The 20,397-nt window shown below is 40.7% G+C and overlaps 1 protein-coding gene across 1 annotated transcript in view; it reads right to left on the bottom strand.

Annotated features, from left to right (window-relative positions):
* Positions 1 to 20,397, bottom strand: part of LOC128656218 (phospholipid scramblase 2) — a 341,004-nt gene that overhangs the window by 124,660 nt on the left and 195,947 nt on the right. Inside the window, exon 5 of the mRNA XM_053710007.1 lies at positions 4,408 to 4,450. Coding sequence (XP_053565982.1) covers positions 4,408 to 4,450 — 43 coding nt within the window. The remainder of the gene's footprint in view (positions 1 to 4,407; positions 4,451 to 20,397) is intronic.

Below are 20,397 nucleotides of genomic sequence, written 5' to 3'. Positions count from 1 at the left end.
AGTAAAATTGATTGTATAGTCTCCATCTTGAACGATGGGACTCTGAGAAATTTGTTTAGACATTTGAGATCTAAAATCGGTCTTAAAGTTCCCTCTTTTTTGGGAACCACAAACAGATTTGAGTAAAACCCCTGTCCCTGTTCCAGTTTTGGAACTGGACAAATTACTCCCATGGTATAGAGGTCTTTTACACAGCGTAAGAACGCCTCTTTTTGTCTGGTCTACAGACAATCGTGAAATATGAAATCTCACTCTTGGGAGAAAATCCTTGAATTGCAGCTGGTACCCCTGGGTTACAATTTCCAATGACCAGGGATCCTGAACATCCCTTGCCCAAGCCTGAGCAAAGAGAGAAAGTCTGCCCCCTACTAAATCCGGTCCCGGATCTGGGGCTGCCCCTTCATGCTGTCTTGGTAGCAGCAGCGGGCTTCTTGGCTTGTTTACCTTTATTCCAGGCCTGGTTAGGTCTCCAGACAGACTTGGATTGAGCAAAATTTCCTTCCTGCTTAGTGGAGAAAGAGGAAGCAGAGGGTATTCCTTTAAAATTTCGAAAGGAACGAAAATTTTGTTTACCCCTCATCTTAAAGGACTTGTCCTGGGGTAGGGCGTGACCCTTACCTCCAGTAGCTCCTCTGATAAAGAAGGAGCTAAAAATAGCAAATTCCTTTGAAACGCGTAAGGTGTAAGGGGCTCACATATTGAGCTCTCTTTTTTTTCTGTCGGACTTTGACTATCAAACCCTGAGACCATACTTCAAAATTAGGTTGCAACCGGCCGGTACAACCACTTTGGGTAACATTCCTTGTTATACAAGGAATAGGATCACCCTTCCACTATTTGATATTTGAGTATATGTTTTAAAGTTACCTCATTATCATTGAGGTTCATCAATGTAAGTTTGAATTTGGCTGACATTTTTTTTATGCACTTTTAGTAATAAAAACAATATTACACTATGACCTGTCACTCTCTCTCCTTTGCATGATATTGAGCCATTTGCTGGGGAGTATATTTGTGCACCAACCTTTCCCCTTGCCTGGAGACGATTGCCATATTGAATTGGGGTGGATAACAGTTTGAAGACAACAGGGGCGGAGCTTGGTACCAGAACGGAACCTTTCAATATTTACAACATCTATTGAGCATCGACCTGATCGTGTCTCACACTTACCTCATATGATTGGGGGTGTGTCTTGTAAGTAGCATATATAAGCCTTAGTGGATATCGACTATTTTGAAACCCTTGAACTGTTAAAGACTAAGCATCACATCTCGCAATTTTGGATTATTATTGCTGTTATCCGCATTACTCACTTGCAATATAGAATTATCATTTTTTGTTTTTAGGTTTTCATTTTGGAAAAAAATAGGAAAAGAATCATTACAGCTACTAGTATTGTCATCTTTAGGCACATTATTACCATTATTGTGAGGTTTGTTTGTTTTTTTGATCAGTAAGTTCCCATTGTGACCAAATATATTTGTGGTGGGCAGACTAACTGGCGCTGAATTCCTTCCAGCACTCTTCTTTACACTCATTTTATTTGAGGGATTACCTGGAAAGGGTTCTTCCGCCTACTGGAAGGTTCATTCACAGCAGCTAGCTATTTGTTTTTCCCATCTATAGTACACTCATATGAATGTAAATGTGTTTTGATATGAGCACTAGTCTCTATTTTTAATCCCTGATAGATCTTTGGATTCCATACAAGTTTCTATATTCCACGAGATTATATTGAATAACCCATTCACATGTACACATTTATGTATGCATTTATTCATATGTGAAATTTTGTCATTTTTATTGAGGTCAGATATTATTCTATTTTTATTAACTTTATATCTCAGAACCAATACAAGTATTGTGTGAATTAAATATTGAATTATAGATTGCACTGTAGTTTTGCGCACCCATCGCCAGGAAGCTTGCAGCTGTACTTGTTACATTTGCATTCTACTTCCCATATATATATATTTATATTTTCCTCTGGATATATGTGTCCCGTTAGTTAATTTCATTACCCCAACTAGGATAGCATAGATCTGTTTACGTTACCCATCTGTTCAACATGAGTGTTGCTAGTCCTAGAAGAGAAGACATTTATATATACACTGTGCTAACATAGGTTACTTTCGTGGCAGCTACATAGCTATATTATGTATCAAATATTTTTGAGCTTCCTTGTTTTTATGCCTTGTGTATATGTATCTCTTCTTTGCAAAGATAGAGTCCCATTTGTAATGTACTTTATTCATTAAATTTGTGTGTATTTTTAAGACTGCTTGACTCCCTATTTTTTTTTAGCAAGGATGTATTAATCTTACTTGGCAGCTTCCTCTTTGCTCTAATTCTGAAAGTGTATGAGAGTCTGCTCTATTATAATAATGTACTAATTATCTGTAATGAAGGTATTTGAGAGTTAGATTTTTTTTCCATATGTAACTATGACATTTTCACTGTAAATAATACAAACGTAAGTGTTTTTAAATTATTAATTGATTGCAGGCTGCTGTGCCTTTAAATAGAAAGCCTGTGCAGTGCTAGGAATCCTATGATTAAGTGCCTGTGAGGGCACAAAATTATTGAGGAGGATTTGTGGCCATGTACTGATTATTTTAAACCGGATTAAATAAAGTTTTTGTTTTTACCAGCCCTCTCTTTTTGGTGCCACTTGTTGTGCGGCTGTACACTTCTTTTTTCTGGTGTTGTGGACTGCTCCACTTCCGCTTTTCGTAGGAACTACAGCGTTTACAGGACCTGCAGCGGTGAGGAAAGTGTGTGAAGTTAGATTTTATTCCTTCACATATCTAAATCTTCCTGAAAAAAAGAATGCAGAGGCTGGCTGGATAACATTTGTACCAGATCTGTGTACCAAGTCCTGTGAGGCAATGTCAGAGCATTTAGAGACCCTATCTAATTTTATACTGGCTTTTATTATGGATAGTAAAACAAAGGGAGGAAAGGTGTAAACCAGACTGAATGACCAAGGAACCACTAGTGTATCTATTAAGAGTCGCTTGTGGATCTCAAGATCTCACACAGAAGTGCATTTTGCTATTTCGGGACAATATGAATGCCGAAGACAGTGGCACAGATATTAGTGTGTTGCGCTTTCACAATAATAAATCCGGCTCAGAAAATTGCTTTATGCGGCTTGATGCTGGCATCTTCGACATTACAATCAGCCCGAAATGGCAGAATGCACGTCAAATGACTGAGGAAGTCCGCTTCCAAATTAACCACACCCTGAATGTGAAAATCATGCAGTGATGATGTTCTGCCCAAGTCAGGATGGAAGCTACAGTTTTCATTGCTAAGACGCTTTAAGTATTGTCTTGGCGATTGGTAGTGAACTGCTTGTGCAATGCCGCCCCCTGCAGATTCCCGGCCAATCAGCCACTAGCAGGGGGTGTAAATCAACCAGATCGTATCTGAAAGGGTTGATTGCTGTCCGCCGCATCAGAGAAGGCGGACGAGTTAAGGAGCAGCGGTCTTAAGACTGATGCTTCTTAAATGCTGTTTCCGGGCGAACCTCAAGGCTCGCACAGAAATAGGGGGATCAAGGGCCATTCGGCCCTTGTTAAATTAGCCTCAAGGTCTTGTCTTGAAGTCTAAAAAAGATTGGAGATTATTAGAATCTTCATTCCACTGTTGCAACATTTGAAGCTGCAAAGAACGTAAGTAGAATCTGGCAAAGGGTATGACATCTTTGCATCATGAAATAAACTTCCAAAATAGGCAGTAAACACAAGGATTGTGAAAGAATTAAAAATGCTTGGGACATACAAAAAGCTAGCATGTACTATGGGTAGAGACTTGGTGGGCCTTTTTGGTTCTTCGAAACACAGAATTTAAAAGGTAGATATCTGAAGCTGCTACAATGAGACCAACTTCTCCTGGATCAGGAATACATAGACAAGGCCAATAGGAGGAGGCTGCAGGATAAATCTGAGAGACAACTGAGGCAGACTAGTGCCAAACTCCCAGGAGGAGATTTTCTCTCACTGCCAGTTCTATACCCCTTTGTCCTATTCCCAGCTCTCTGAAGGAGATAATTGGTCTCAAATTAGTCTGAGAACCCGATCAGGACTTCAGGTTTCACCATCACTCCTTGCTGGAAGAAAAAATAAATTTGACTAAAATCGTGGGAAAGTGGGAGGGATTCAAGTTTTGTTGTGTGGGGTGTTTTCCTTCTCCTTTAGGATTGCAACCTTAGGAAAGATAATTACAGCCAGACTTTTTTTTAATTAGTGTGGTAGAGGAGAAGGGGAAGCAAAGATGACCTTTATACATATATATTTACAATAATAAAAAAAGCCAAGAAAAGTAAAACAAATTAGAAGTCATGGCATTGTGGCTTGTAGAATCTGTCAAGAACTTATGTAAGCAAAGAAAAACGTACATACCTTCAAGTAACTCAACTTGTTGATGAACCAAAAGCTGGTCAATCTGTCAAAAAAGGACATAAAATATATTACTTTGTTATAACATACACACACACATACATATAAAAAAGTTAAAGAAACTGGAACCAAGTACTATTAAGCACTCATGGTCCTAATGTGTATCTTAATTAATTGGTGTAGTTAAAAACTAAAAATATTTATTAGGAATTAACGTTAAAATGGGTTTGATATTTTTTAGATGAGTAGTAATTTGTTCAAGTGGAGATTTCCCACTAATGCTACGCAAATCAAATCTTTAAATGGGACAGTCAACACAAGAATTTGTGTCTAAAAAGATAGATAATCCCTTTATTACCCATTACCCAGTTTTGCATAAACACTGTTATAGAAACATACTTTTTACCTCTGTAATTACCTTGTATCTATGCCTTTGCAAACTGCCCCCTTATTTCAGTTCTTTTGACAGACTTGCATTTTAGCCAATCAGTGCTGACTCCTAGCTAACTTCATGTGCGTTAGCTCAATGTTATCTATTTGACACACATTCCTATGCCCTCTAGTGGTGAAAAACTGTCAAAAAGCATTCAGATTAGAGCCAGCCTTCAAGGTCTAAGAAATTAGTGTATGAGCCTACCTAGGTTTAGCTTTCAACTAAGAATACCAAAAGAACAAAGCAAAAAATTGGTGATAAAAGTAAATTGAAAAGTTGTTTAAAATTGCATGCCCTATCTGAATCATGAAAGTTTATTTTGGACTTGACTGTCCCTTTAAGCCAAACCACCCAGGTATTTGGATTACTGTTCCGTGTGTGACCCGAGAATAAACAAGGAAGCAGAATAACATAATTTATGTAAGAACTTACCTGATAAATTCATTTCTTTCATATTAGCAAGAGTCCATGAGCTAGTGACGTATGGGATATACATTCCTACCAGGAGGGGCAAAGTTTCCCAAACCTCAAAATGCCTATAAATACACCCCTCACCACACCCACAATTCAGTTTAACGAATAGCCAAGAAGTGGGGTGATAAAAAAGTGCGAAAGCATATAAAATAAGGAATTGGAATAATTGTGCTTTATACAAAAATCATAACCACCACAAAAAAAGGGCGTGCCTCATGGACTCTTGCTAATATGAAAGAAATGAATTTATCAGGTAAGTTCTTACATAAATTATGTTTTCTTTCATGTAATTAGCAAGAGTCCATGAGCTAGTGACGTATGGGATAATGATTACCCAAGATGTGGATCTTTCCACGCAAGAGTCACTAGAGAGGGAGGGATAAAATAAAGACAGCCAATTCCTGCTGAAAATAATCCACACCCAAAATAAAGTTTAAAGAAAAACATAAGCAGAAGATTCAAACTGAAACCGCTGCCTGAAGTACTTTTCTACCAAAAACTGCTTCAGAAGAAGAAAATACATCAAAATGGTAGAGTTTAGTAAAAGTATGCAAAGAGGACCAAGTTGCTGCTTTGCAAATCTGATCAATCGAAGCTTCATTCCTAAACGCCCAGGAAGTAGAAACTGACCTAGTAGAATGAGCTGCAATCCTTTGAGGCGGAGTTTTACCCGACTCAACATAGGCAAAATGAATTAAAGATTTCAACCAAGATGCCAAAGAAATGGCAGAAGCTTTCTGGCCTTTTCTAGAACCGGAAAAGATAACAAATAAACTAAACTAGAAGTCTTTCGGAAAGACTTAGTAGCTTCAACATAATATTTCAAAGCTCTAACAACATCCAAAGAATGCAACGATTTCTCCTTAGAATTCTTAGGATTAGGACATAATGAAGGAACCACAATTTCTCTACTAATGTTGTTGGAATTCACAACTTTAGGTAAAAATTCAAAAGAAGTTCGCAACACCGCCTTATCCTGATGAAAAATCAGAAAAGGAGACTCACAAGAAAGAGTAGATAATTCAGAAACTCTTCTGGCAGAAGAGATTGCCAAAAGGAACAAAACTTTCCAAGAAAGTAATTTAATGTCCAATGAATGTATAGGTTCAAACGGAGGAGCTTGAAGAGCCCCCAGAACCAAATTCAAACTCCAAGGTGGAGAAATTGACTTAATGACAGGTTTTATACGAACCAAAGCTTGTACAAAACAATGAATATCAGGAAGATTAGCAATCTTTCTGTGAAAAAGAACAGAAAGAGCAGAGATTTGTCCTTTCAAAGAACTTGCGGATAAACCTTTATCTAAACCATCCTGAAGAAACTGTAAAATTCTCGGGATTCTAAAAGAATGCCAAGAAAAATGATGAGAAAGACACCAAGAAATATAAGTCCTCCAGACTCTATAATATATCTCTCTGGATACAGATTTACGAGCCTGTAACATAGTATTAATCACAGAGTCAGAGAAACCTCTTTGACCAAGAATCAAGCGTTCAATCTCCATACCTTTAAATTTAAGGATTTGAGATCCTGATGGAAAAAAGGACCTTGCGACAGAAGGTCTGGTCGCAGCGGAAGAGTCCACGGATGGCAAGAGGCCATCCGGACAAGATCCGCATACCAAAACCTGTGAGGCCATGCCGGAGCTACCAGCAGAACAAACGAGCATTCCTTCAGAATCTTGGAGATTACTCTTGGAAGAAGAACTAGAGGCGGAAAGATATAAGCAGGATGATACTTCCAAGGAAGTGATAATTCATCCACTGCTTCCGCCTGAGGATCCCGGGATCTGGACAGATACCTGGGAAGTTTCTTGTTTAGATGAGACGCCATCAGATCTATTTCTGGAAGCTCCCACATTTGAACAATCTGAAGAAATACCTCTGGGTGAAGAGACCATTCGCCCGGATGCAACGTTTGGCGACTGAGATAATCCGCTTCCCAATTGTCTATACCTGGGATATGAACCGCAGAGATTAGACAGGAGCTGGATTCCGCCCAAACCAGAATTCGAGATACTTCTTTCATAGCCAGAGGACTGTGAGTCCCTCCTTGATGATTGATGTATGCCACAGTTGTGACATTGTCTGTCTGAAAGCAAATGAACAATTCTCTCTTCAGAAGAGGCCAAGACTGAAGAGCTCTGAAAATTGCACGGAGTTCCAAAATATTGATCGGTAATCTCACCTCCTGAGATTCCCAAACTCCTTGTGCCGTCAGAGATCCCCACACAGCTCCCCAACCTGTGAGACTTGCATCTGTTGAAATTACAGTCCAGGTAGGAAGCACAAAAGAAGCCCCCTGAATTAAACGATGGTGATCTGTCCACCACGTTAGAGAGTGTCGTACAATCGGTTTTAAAGATATTAATTGAGATATCTTTGTGTAATCCTTGCACCATTGATTCAGCATACAGAGCTGAAGAGGTCGCATGTGAAAACGAGCAAAGGGGATCGCGTCCGATGCAGCAGTCATAAGACCTAGAATTTCCATGCATAAGGCTACCGAAGGGAATGATTGTGACTGAAGGTTTCGACAAGCTGAAATCAATTTTAGACGTCTCTTGTCTGTTAAAGACAGAGTCATGGACACTGAATCTATCTGGAAACCCAGAAAGGTTACCCTTGTCTGAGGAATCAATGAACTTTTTGGTGAATTGATCCTCCAACCATGATCTTGAAGAAACAACACAAGTCGATTCGTATGAGATTCTGCTAAATGTAAAGACTGAGCAAGTACCAAGATATCGTCCAAATAAGGAAATACCACAATACCCTGTTCTCTGATTACAGACAGAAGGGCACCGAGAACCTTTGTAAAAATTCTTGGAGCTGTAGCTAGGCCAAACGGCAGAGCCACAAACTGGTAATGCTTGTCCAGAAAAGAGAATCTCAGGAACTGATAATGATCTGGATGAATCGGAATATGCAGATATGCATCCTGTAAATCTATTGTGGACATATAATGCCCTTGCTGAACAAAAGGCAAGATAGTCCTTACAGTTACCATTTTGAACGTTGGTATCCTTACATAACGATTCAATATTTTTAGATCCAGAACTGGTCTGAAGGAATTCTCCTTCTTTGGTACAATGAAGAGATTTGAATAAAACCCCATCCCCTGTTCCAGAACTGGAACTGGCATAATTACTCCAGCCAACTCCAGATCTGAAACACAATTCAGAAATGCTTGAGCTTTCACTGGATTTACTGGGACACGGGAAAGAAAAAAACATAATTTATGTAAGAACTTACCTGATAAATTCATTTCTTTCATATTAGCAAGAGTCCATGAGCTAGTGACGTATGGGATATACATTCCTACCAGGAGGAGCAAAGTTTCCCAAACCTCAAAATGCCTATAAATACACCCCTCACCACACCCACAATTCAGTTTAACGAATAGCCAAGAAGTGGGGTGATAAAAAAGTGCGAAAGCATATAAAATAAGGAATTGGAATAATTGTGCTTTATACAAAATCATAACCACCACAAAAAAAGGGCGGGCCTCATGGACTCTTGCTAATATGAAAAATGAATTTATCAGGTAAGTTCTTACATAAATTATGTTTTCTTTCATGTAATTAGCAAGAGTCCATGAGCTAGTGACGTATGGGATAATGATTACCCAAGATGTGGATCTTTCCACACAAGAGTCACTAGAGAGGGAGGGATAAAATAAAGACAGCCAATTCCTGCTGAAAATAATCCACACCCAAAATAAAGTTTAACGAAAAACATAAGCAGAAGATTCAAACTGAAACCGCTGCCTGAAGTACTTTTCTACCAAAAACTGCTTCAGAAGAAGAAAATACATCAAAATGGTAGAATTTAGTAAAAGTATGCAAAGAGGACCAAGTTGCTGCTTTGCAAATCTGATCAACCGAAGCTTCATTCCTAAACGCCCAGGAAGTAGAAACTGACCTAGTAGAATGAGCTGTAATTCTCTGAGGCGGAGTATTACCCGACTCAACATAGGCAAAATGAATTAAAGATTTCAACCAAGATGCCAAAGAAATGGCAGAAGCTTTCTGGCCTTTTCTAGAACCGGAAAAGATAACAAATAGACTAGAAGTCTTTCGGAAAGATTTAGTAGCTTCAACATAATATTTCAAAGCTCTAACAACATCCAAAGAATGCAACGATTTCTCCTTAGAATTCTTAGGATTAGGACATAATGAAGGAACCACAATTTCTCTACTAATGTTGTTGGAATTCACAACTTTAGGTAAAAATTCAAAAGAAGTTCGCAACACCGCCTTATCCTGATGAAAAATCAGAAAAGGAGATTCACAAGAAAGAGCAGATAATTCAGAAACTCTTCTGGCAGAAGAGATCGCCAAAAGGAACAAAACTTTCCAAGAAAGTAATTTAATGTCCAATGAATGCATAGGTTCAAACGGAGGAGCTTGAAGAGCCCCCAGAACCAAATTCAAACTCCAAGGAGGAGAAATTGACTTAATGACAGGTTTTATACGAACCAAAGCTTGTACAAAACAATGAATATCAGGAAGAATAGCAATCTTTCTGTGAAAAAGAACAGAAAGAGCAGAGATTTGTCCTTTCAAGGAACTTGCGGACAAACCTTTATCTAAACCATCCTGAAGAAACTGTAAAATTCTCGGTAATCTAAAAGAATGCCAAGAAAAATGATGAGAAATACACCAAGAAATATAAGTTTTCCAGACTCTATAATATATCTCTCTAGATACAGATTTACGAGCCTGTAACATAGTATTAATCACAGAGTCAGAGAAACCTCTTTGACGAAGAATCAAGCGTTCAATCTCCATACCTTTAAATTTAAGGATTTCAGATCCTGATGGAAAAAAGGACCTTGTGACAGAAGGTCTGGTCTTAACGGAAGAGTCCACGGTTGGCAAGAGGCCATCCGGACAAGATCCGCATACCAAAACCTGTGAGGCCATGCCGGAGCTACCAGCAGAACAAACGAGCATTCCTTCAGAATCTTGGAGATTACTCTTGGAAGAAGAACTAGAGGCGGAAAGATATAGGCAGGATGATACTTCCAAGGAAGTGATAATGCATCCACTGCTTCCGCCTGAGGATCCCGGGATCTGGACAGATACCTGGGAAGTTTCTTGTTTAGATGGGACGCCATCAAATCTATTTCTGGAAGTTCCCACATTTGAACAATCTGAAGAAATACCTCTGGGTGAAGAGACCATTCGCCCGGATGCAACGTTTGGCGACTGAGATAATCCGCTTCCCAATTGTCTACACCTGGGATATGAACCGCAGAGATTAGACAGGAGCTGGATTCCGCCCAAACCAAAATTCAAGATACTTCTTTCATAGCCAGAGGACTGTGAGTCCCTCCTTGATGATTGATGTATGCCACAGTTGTGACATTGTCTGTCTGAAAACAAATGAACGATTCTCTCTTCAGAAGAGGCCAAAACTGAAGAGCTCTGAAAATTGCACGGAGTTCCAAAATATTGATCGGTAATCTCACCTCCTGAGATTCCCAAACTCCTTGTGCCGTCAGAGATCCCCACACAGCTCCCCAACCTGTGAGACTTGCATCTGTTGAAATTACAGTCCAGGTCGGAAGCACAAAAGAAGCCCCCTGAATTAAACGATGGTGATCTGTCCACCACGATGGAGAGTGTCGAACAATCGGTTTTAAAGATATTAATTGAGATATCTTTGTGTAATCCTTGCACCATTGATTCAGCATACAAAGCTGAAGAGGTCGCATGTGAAAACGAGCAAAGGGGATCGCGTCCGATGCAGCAGTCATAAGACCTAGAATTTCCATGCATAAGGCTACCGAAGGGAATGATTGTGACTGAAGGTTTCGACAAGCTGCAATCAGTTTTAGACGTCTCTTGTCTGTTAAAGACAGAGTCATGGACACTGAATCTATCTGGAAACCCAGAAAGGTTACCCTTGTCTGAGGAATCAATGAACTTTTTGGTAAATTGATCCTCCAACCATGATCTTGAAGAAACAACACAAGTCGATTCGTATGAAATTCTGCTAAATGTAAAGACTGAGCAAGTACCAAGATATCGTCCAAATAAGGAAATACCACAATACCCTGTTCTCTGATTACAGATAGAAGGGCACCGAGAACCTTTGTAAAAATTCTTGGAGCTGTAGCTAGGCCAAACGGCAGAGCCACAAACTGGTAATGCTTGTCCAGAAAAGAGAATCTCAGGAACTGATAATGATCTGGATGAATCGGAATATGCAGATATGCATCCTGTAAATCTATTGTGGACATATAATTCCCTTGCTGAACAAAAGGCAAGATAGTCCTTACAGTTACCATCTTGAACGTTGGTATCCTTACATAACGATTCAATATTTTTAGATCCAGAACTGGTCTGAAGGAATTCTCCTTCTTTGGTACAATGAAGAGATTTGAATAAAACCCCATCCCCTGTTCCTGAACTGGAACTGGCATAATTACTCCAGTCAACTCTAGATCTGAAACACAATTCAGAAATGCTTGAGCTTTTACTGGATTTACTGGGACACGGGAAAGAAAAAATCTCTTTGCAGGAGGTCTCATCTTGAAACCAATTCTGTACCCTTCTGAAACAATGTTCTGAATCCAAAGATTGTGAACAGAATTGATCCAAATTTCTTTGAAAAAAACGTAACCTGCCCCCTACCAGCTGAGCTGGAATGAGGGCCGCACCTTCATGTGGACTTAGAAGCAGGGTTTGCCTTTCTGGCTGGCTTGGATTTATTCCAGATTGGAGATGGTTTCCAAACTGATACTGCTCCTGAGGATGAAGGATCAAACTTTTGTTCTTTGTTGAAACGAAAGGAACGAAAACGATTATTAGCCCTGTTTTTACCTTTAGATTTTTTATCCTGTGGTAAAAAAGTTCCTTTCCCACCAGTAACAGTTGAAATAATAGAATCCAACTGAGAACCAAATAATTTGTTACCCTGGAAAGAAATGGAAAGTAGAGTTGATTTAGAAGCCATATCAGCATTCCAAGCCTTAAGCCATAAAGCTCTTCTAGCTAAAATAGCTAGACATAAACCTGACATCAACTCTGATAATATCAAAGATAGCATCACAGATAAAATTATTAGCATGCTGAAGAAGAAGAATAATATCATGAGAATCATGATGTGTTACTTGTTGCGCTAAAGTTTCCAACCAAAAAGTTGAAGCTGCAGCAACATCAGCCAAAGATATAGCAGGTCTAAGAAGATTACCTGAACACAGATAAGCTTTTCTTAGAAAGGATTCAATTTTCCTATCTAAAGGATCCTTAAACGAAGTACCATCTGACGTAGGAATAGTAGTACGTTTAGCAAGGGTAGAAATAGCCCCATCAACTTTAGGGATCTTGTCCCAAAATTCTAATCTGTCAGACGGCACAGGATATAATTGCTTAAAACGTTTAGAAGGAGTAAATGAATTACCCAATTTATCCCATTCTTTGGAAATTACTGCAGAAATAGCATTAGGAACAGGAAAAACTTCTGGAATAACCACAGGAGATTTAAATACCTTATCCAAACGTTGAGAATTAGTATCAAGAGGACCAGAATCCTCTATTTCTAAAGCAATTAGAACTTCTTTAAGTAAAGAACGAATAAATTCCATTTTAAATAAATATGAAGATTTATCAGCATCAACCTCTGAGACAGAATCCTCTGAACCAGAAGAGTCATCAGAATGATGATGTTCATTTAAAAATTCATCTGTAGGGAGAGAAGTTTTAAAAGATTTTTTACGTTTACTAGAAGGAGAAATAACAGACATAGCCTTCTTTATGGATTCAGAAACAAAATCTCTTATGTTATCAGGAACATTCTGCACCTTAGATGTTGAAGGAACTGCAACAGGCAATGGTACTTTACTAAAGGAAAAATTATCTGCATTAACAAGTTTGTCATGACAATCAATACAAACAACAGCTGGAGGAATAGCTACCAAAAGTTTACAGCAGATACACTTAGCTTTGGTAGATCCAGCACTAGACAGCGATTTTCCTGTAGTATCTTCTGACTCAGATGCAACGTGAGACATCTTGCAATATGTAAGAGAAAAAACAACATATAAAGCAAAATTGATCAAATTCCTTAAATGACAGTTTCAGGAATGGGAAAAAATGCCAAAGAACAAGCTTCTAGCAACCAGAAGCAATGAAAAAACAGAATTTATGTTTACCTGATAAATTACTTTCTCCAACGGTGTGTCCGGTCCACGGCGTCATCCTTACTTGTGGGATATTCTCTTCCCCAACAGGAAATGGCAAAGAGCCCAGCAAAGCTGGTCACATGATCCCTCCTAGGCTCCGCCTACCCCAGTCATTCGACCGACGTTAAGGAGGAATATTTGCATAGGAGAAACCATATGATACCGTGGTGACTGTAGTTAAAGAAAATAAATTATCAGACCTGATTAAAAAACCAGGGCGGGCCGTGGACCGGACACACCGTTGGAGAAAGTAATTTATCAGGTAAACATAAATTCTGTTTTCTCCAACATAGGTGTGTCCGGTCCACGGCGTCATCCTTACTTGTGGGAACCAATACCAAAGCTTTAGGACACGGATGATGGGAGGGAGCAAATCAGGTCACCTAGATGGAAGGCACCACGGCTTGCAAAACCTTTCTCCCAAAAATAGCCTCAGAAGAAGCAAAAGTATCAAACTTGTAAAATTTGGTAAAAGTGTGCAGTGAAGACCAAGTCGCTGCCCTACATATCTGATCAACAGAAGCCTCGTTCTTGAAGGCCCATGTGGAAGCCACAGCCCTAGTGGAATGAGCTGTGATTCTTTCGGGAGGCTGCCGTCCGGCAGTCTCGTAAGCCAATCTGATGATGCTTTTAATCCAAAAAGAGAGAGAGGTAGAAGTTGCTTTTTGACCTCTCCTTTTACCGGAATAAACAACAAACAAGGAAGATGTTTGTCTAAAATCCTTTGTAGCATCTAAATAGAATTTTAGAGCGCGAACAACATCCAAATTGTGCAACAAACGTTCCTTCTTCGAAACTGGTTTCGGACACAGAGAAGGTACGATAATCTCCTGGTTAATGTTTTTGTTAGAAACAACTTTTGGAAGAAAACCAGGTTTAGTACGTAAAACCACCTTATCTGCATGGAACACCAGATAAGGAGGAGAACACTGCAGAGCAGATAATTCTGAAACTCTTCTAGCAGAAGAAATTGCAACCAAAAACAAAACTTTCCAAGATAATAACTTAATATCAACGGAATGTAAGGGTTCAAACGGAACCCCCTGAAGAACTGAAAGAACTAAGTTGAGACTCCAAGGAGGAGTCAAAGGTTTGTAAACAGGCTTGATTCTAACCAGAGCCTGAACAAAGGCTTGAACATCTGGCACAGCTGCCAGCTTTTTGTGAAGTAACACAGACAAGGCAGAAATCTGTCCCTTCAGGGAACTTGCAGATAATCCTTTTTCCAATCCTTCTTGAAGGAAGGATAGAATCTTAGGAATCTTAACCTTGTCCCAAGGGAATCCTTTAGATTCACACCAACAGATATATTTTTTCCAAATGTTGTGGTAAATCTTTCTAGTTACAGGCTTTCTGGCCTGAACAAGAGTATCGATAACAGAATCTGAGAACCCTCGCTTCGATAAGATCAAGCGTTCAATCTCCAAGCAGTCAGCTGGAGTGAGACCAGATTCGGATGTTCGAACGGACCTTGAACAAGAAGGTCTCGTCTCAAAGGTAGCTTCCATGGTGGAGCCGATGACATATTCACCAGATCTGCATACCAAGTCCTGCGTGGCCACGCAGGAGCTATCAAGATCACCGACGCCCTTTCCTGATTGATCCTGGCTACCAGCCTGGGGATGAGAGGAAACGGCGGGAATACATAAGCTAGTTTGAAGGTCCAAGGTGCTACTAGTGCATCCACTAGAGCCGCCTTGGGATCCCTGGATCTGGACCCGTAGCAAGGAACTTTGAAGTTCTGACGAGAGGCCATCAGATCCATGTCTGGAATGCCCCACAGTTGAGTGACTTGGGCAAAGATTTCCGGATGGAGTTCCCACTCCCCCGGATGCAATGTCTGACGACTCAGAAAATACGCTTCCCAATTTTCCACTCCTGGGATGTGGATAGCAGACAGGTGGCAGGAGTGAGACTCCGCCCATAGAATGATTTTGGTCACTTCTTCCATCGCCAGGGAACTCCTTGTTCCCCCCTGATGGTTGATGTACGCAACAGTTGTCATGTTGTCTGATTGAAACCGTATGAACTTGGCCCTCGCTAGCTGAGGCCAAGCCTTGAGAGCATTGAATATCGCTCTCAGTTCCAGAATATTTATCGGTAGAAGAGATTCTTCCCGAGACCAAAGACCCTGAGCTTTCAGGGATCCCCAGACCGCGCCCCAGCCCATCAGACTGGCGTCGGTCGTGACAATGACCCACTCTGGTCTGCGGAAGGTCATCCCTTGTGACAGGTTGTCCAGGGACAGCCACCAACGGAGTGAGTCTCTGGTCCTCTGATTTACTTGTATCCTCGGAGACAAGTTTGTATAGTCCCCATTCCACTGACTGAGCATGCACAGTTGTAATGGTCTTAGATGAATGCGCGCAAAAGGAACTATGTCCATTGCCGCTACCATCAAACCTATCACTTCCATGCACTGCGCTATGGAAGGAAGAGGAACGGAATGAAGTATCCGACAAGAGTCTAGAAGTTTTGTTTTTCTGGCCTCTGTCAGAAAAATCTTCATTTCTAAGGAGTCTATTATTGTCCCCAAGAAGGGAACCCTTGTTGACGGAGATAGAGAACTCTTTTCCACGTTCACTTTCCATCCGTGAGATCTGAGAAAGGCCAGGACAATGTCCGTGTGAGCCTTTGCTTGAGGAAGGGACGACGCTTGAATCAGAATGTCGTCCAAGTAAGGTACTACAGCAATGCCCCTTGGTCTTAGCACAGCTAGAAGGGACCCTAGTACCTTTGTGAAAATCCTTGGAGCAGTGGCTAATCCGAAAGGAAGCGCCACGAACTGGTAATGCTTGTCCAGGAATGCGAACCTTAGGAACCGATGATGTTCCTTGTGGATAGGAATATGTAGATACGCATCCTTTAAATCCACCGTGGTCATGAATTGACCTTCCTGGATGGAAGGAAGAATTGTTCGAATGGTTTCCATTTTGAACGATGGAACCTTGAGAAACTTGTTTAAGATCTTGAGATCTAAGATTGGTCTGAACGTTCCCTCTTTTTTGGGAACTATGAACAGATTGGAGTAGAACCCCATCCCTTGTTCTCCTAATGGAACAGGATGAATCACTCCCATTTTTAACAGGTCTTTCTACACAACGTAAGAATGCCTGTCTTTTTATGTGGTCTGAAGACAATTGAGACCTGTGGAACCTCCCCCTTGGGGGAAGCCCCTTGAATTCCAGAAGATAACCTTGGGAGACTATTTCTAGCGCCCAAGGATCCAGAACATCTCTTGCCCAAGCCCGAGCGAAGAGAGAGAGTCTGCGCCCCACCAGATCCGGTCCCGGATCGGGGGCCAACATGTCATGCTGTCTTGGTAGCAGTGGCAGGTTTCTTGGCCTGCTTTCCCTTGTTCCAGCCTTGCATTGGTCTCCAAGCTGGCTTGGCTTGAGAAGTATTACCCTCTTGCTTAGAGGACGTAGCACTTTGGGCTGGTCCGTTTCTACGAAAGGGACGAAAATTAGGTTTATTTTTGGCCTTGAAAGGCCGAACCTGAGGAAGGGCATGGCCCTTACCCCCAGTGATATCAGAGATAATCTCTTTCAAGTCAGGGCCAAACAGCGTTTTCCCCTTGAAAGGAATGTTAAGTAGCTTGTTCTTGGAAGACGCATCAGCTGACCAAGATTTCAACCAAAGCGCTCTGCGCGCCACAATAGCAAACCCAGAATTCTTAGCCGCTAACCTAGCCAATTGCAAAGTGGCGTCTAGGGTGAAAGAATTAGCCAATTTGAGAGCATTGATTCTGTCCATAATCTCCTCATAAGGAGGAGAATCACTATCGACCGCCTTTACCAGCTCATCGAACCAGAAACACGCGGCTGTAGCGACAGGGACAATGCATGAAATTGGTTGTAGAAGGTAACCCTGCTGAACAAACATCTTTTTAAGTAAACCTTCTAATTTTTTATCCATAGGATCTTTGAAAGCACAACTATCTTCTATGGGTATAGTGGTGCGTTTGTTTAAAGTGGAAACCGCTCCCTCGACCTTGGGGACTGTCTGTCATAAGTCCTTTCTGGGGTCGACCATAGGAAACAATTTTTTAAATATGGGGGGAGGGACGAAAGGAATACCGGGCCTTTCCCATTCTTTATTTACAATGTCCGCCACCCGCTTGGGTATAGGAAAAGCTTCTGGGAGCCCCGGGACCTCTAGGAACTTGTCCATTTTACATAGTTTCTCTGGGATGACCAACTTGTCACAATCATCCAGAGTGGATAATACCTCCTTAAGCAGAATGCGGAGATGTTCCAACTTAAATTTAAACGTAATCACATCAGGTTCAGCTTGTTGAGAAATGTTCCCTGAATCAGTAATTTCTCCCTCAGACAAAACCTCCCTGGCCCCATCAGACTGGTTTAGGGGCCCTTCAGAACCATTATTATCAGCGTCGTCATGCTCTTCAGTATCTAAAACAGAGCAGTCGCGCTTACGCTGATAAGTGTGCATTTTGGCTAAAATGTTTTTGACAGAATTATCCATTACAGCCGTTAATTGTTGCATAGTAAGGAGTATTGGCGCGCTAGATGTACTAGGGGCCTCCTGAGTGGGCAAGACTCGTGTAGACGAAGGAGGGAATGATGCAGTACCATGCTTACTCCCCTCACTTGAGGAATCATCTTGGGCATCATTGTCATTGTCACATAAATCACATTTATTTAAATGAGAAGGAACTCTGGCTTCCCCACATTCAGAACACAGTCTATCTGGTAGTTCAGACATGTTAAACAGGCATAAACTTGATAACAAAGTACAAAAAACGTTTTAAAATAAAACCGTTACTGTCACTTTAAATTTTAAACTGAACACACTTTATTACTGCAATTGCGAAAAAATATGAAGGAATTGTTCAAAATTCACCAAAATTTCACCACAGTGTCTTAAAGCCTTAAAAGTATTGCACCCCAAATTTGGAAGCTTTAACCCTTAAAATAACGGAACCGGAGCCGTTTTTAACTATAACCCCTTTACAGTCCCTGGTGTCTGCTTTGCTGAGACCCAACCAAGCCCAAAGGGGAATACGATACCAAATGACGCCTTCAGAAAGTCCTTTCTATGTATCAGAGCTCCTCACACATGCGACTGCATGTCATGCCTCTCAAAAACAAGTGCGCAACACCGGCGCGAAAATGAGGCTCTGCCTATGATTTGGGAAAGCCCCTAAAGAGAAAGGTGTCTAAAAAAGTGCCTGCCGATATAAACTTATCAAAATACCCAGATTAAATGATTCCTCAAGGCTAAATATGTGTTAATAATGAATCGATTTAGCCCAGAAAAAGTCTACAGTCTTAATAAGCCCTTGTGAAGCCCTTATTTACAATCTTAATAAACATGGCTTACCGGATCCCATAGGGAAAATGACAGCTTCCAGCATTACATCGTCTTGTTAGAATGTGTCATACCTCAAGCAGCAAGAGACTGCTCACTGTTCCCCCAACTGAAGTTAATTCCTCTCAACAGTCCTGTGTGGAACAGCCATGGATTTTAGTAACGGTTGCTAAAATCATTTTCCTCATACAAACAGAAATCTTCATCTCTTTTCTGTTTCTGAGTAAATAGTACATACCAGCACTATTTTAAAATAACAAACTCTTGATTGAATAATAAAAACTACAGTTAAACACTAAAAAACTCTAAGCCATCTCCGTGGAGATGTTGCCTGTACAACGGCAAAGAGAATGACTGGGGTAGGCGGAGCCTAGGAGGGATCATGTGACCAGCTTTGCTGGGCTCTTTGCCATTTCCTGTTGGGGAAGAGAATATCCCACAAGTAAGGATGACGCCGTGGACCGGACACACCTATGTTGGAGAAATGAGACTTAAATAATGTGGAGACAAAAGCGACGCCCATATTTTTTAGCGCCAAATAAGACACCCACATTATTTGGCGCCTAAATGCTTTTGGCGCCAAAAATGACGCCACATCCGGAACGCCGACATTTTTGGCGCAAAATAACGTCAAAAAATGACGCAACTTCCGGCGACACGTATGATGCCGGAAACGGAAAAGAATTTTTGCGCCAAAAAAGTCCGCGCCAAGAATGACGCAATAAAATGAAGCATTTTCAGCCCCCGCGAGCCTAACAGCCCACAGGGAAAAAGTCAAATTTTTTAAGGTAAGAAAAAATGATTAATTCAAATGCATTATCCCAAATATGAAACTGACTGTCTGAAAAATAAGGAATGTTGAACATTTCTGAGTCAAGGCAAATAAATGTTTGAATACATATATTTAGAACTTTATAAACAAAGTGCCCAACCATAGCTTAGAGTGTCACAGAAAATAAGATTTATTTACCCCAGGACACTCATCTACATGTTTGTAGAAAGCCAAACCAGTACTGAAACGAGAATCAGCAGAGGTAATGGTATATATAAGAGTATATCGTCGATCTGAAAAGGGAGGTAAGAGATGAATCTCTACGACCGATAACAGAGAACCTATGAAATAGACCCTGTAGAAGGAGATCACTGCATTCAAATAGACAATACTCTCCTCACATCCCTCTGACATTCACTGCACGCTGAGAGGAAAACCGGGCTCCAACTTGCTGCGGAGCGCATATCAACGTAGAATCTAGCACAAACTTACTTCACCACCTCCATCGGAGGCAAAGTTTGTAAAACTGAATTGTGGGTGTGGTGAGGGGTGTATTTATAGGCATTTTGAGGTTTGGGAAACTTTGCCCCTCCTGGTAGGAATGTATATCCCATACGTCACTAGCTCATGGACTCTTGCTAATTACATGAAAGAAATCTCTTTGCAGGAGGTCTCATCTTGAAACCAATTCTGTACCCTTCTGAAACAATGTTCTGAAGATTGTGAACAGAATTGATCCAAATTTCTTTGAAAAAACGTAACCTGCCCCCTACCAGCTGAACTGGAA

Source organism: Bombina bombina, chromosome 4 (genome assembly GCF_027579735.1).
Source record: "Bombina bombina isolate aBomBom1 chromosome 4, aBomBom1.pri, whole genome shotgun sequence".
NCBI lineage: Eukaryota > Metazoa > Chordata > Amphibia > Anura > Bombinatoridae > Bombina > Bombina bombina.
Note: the sequence above shows the minus strand (reverse complement) of the source record. Positions and strands in the feature narration are given on the sequence as shown.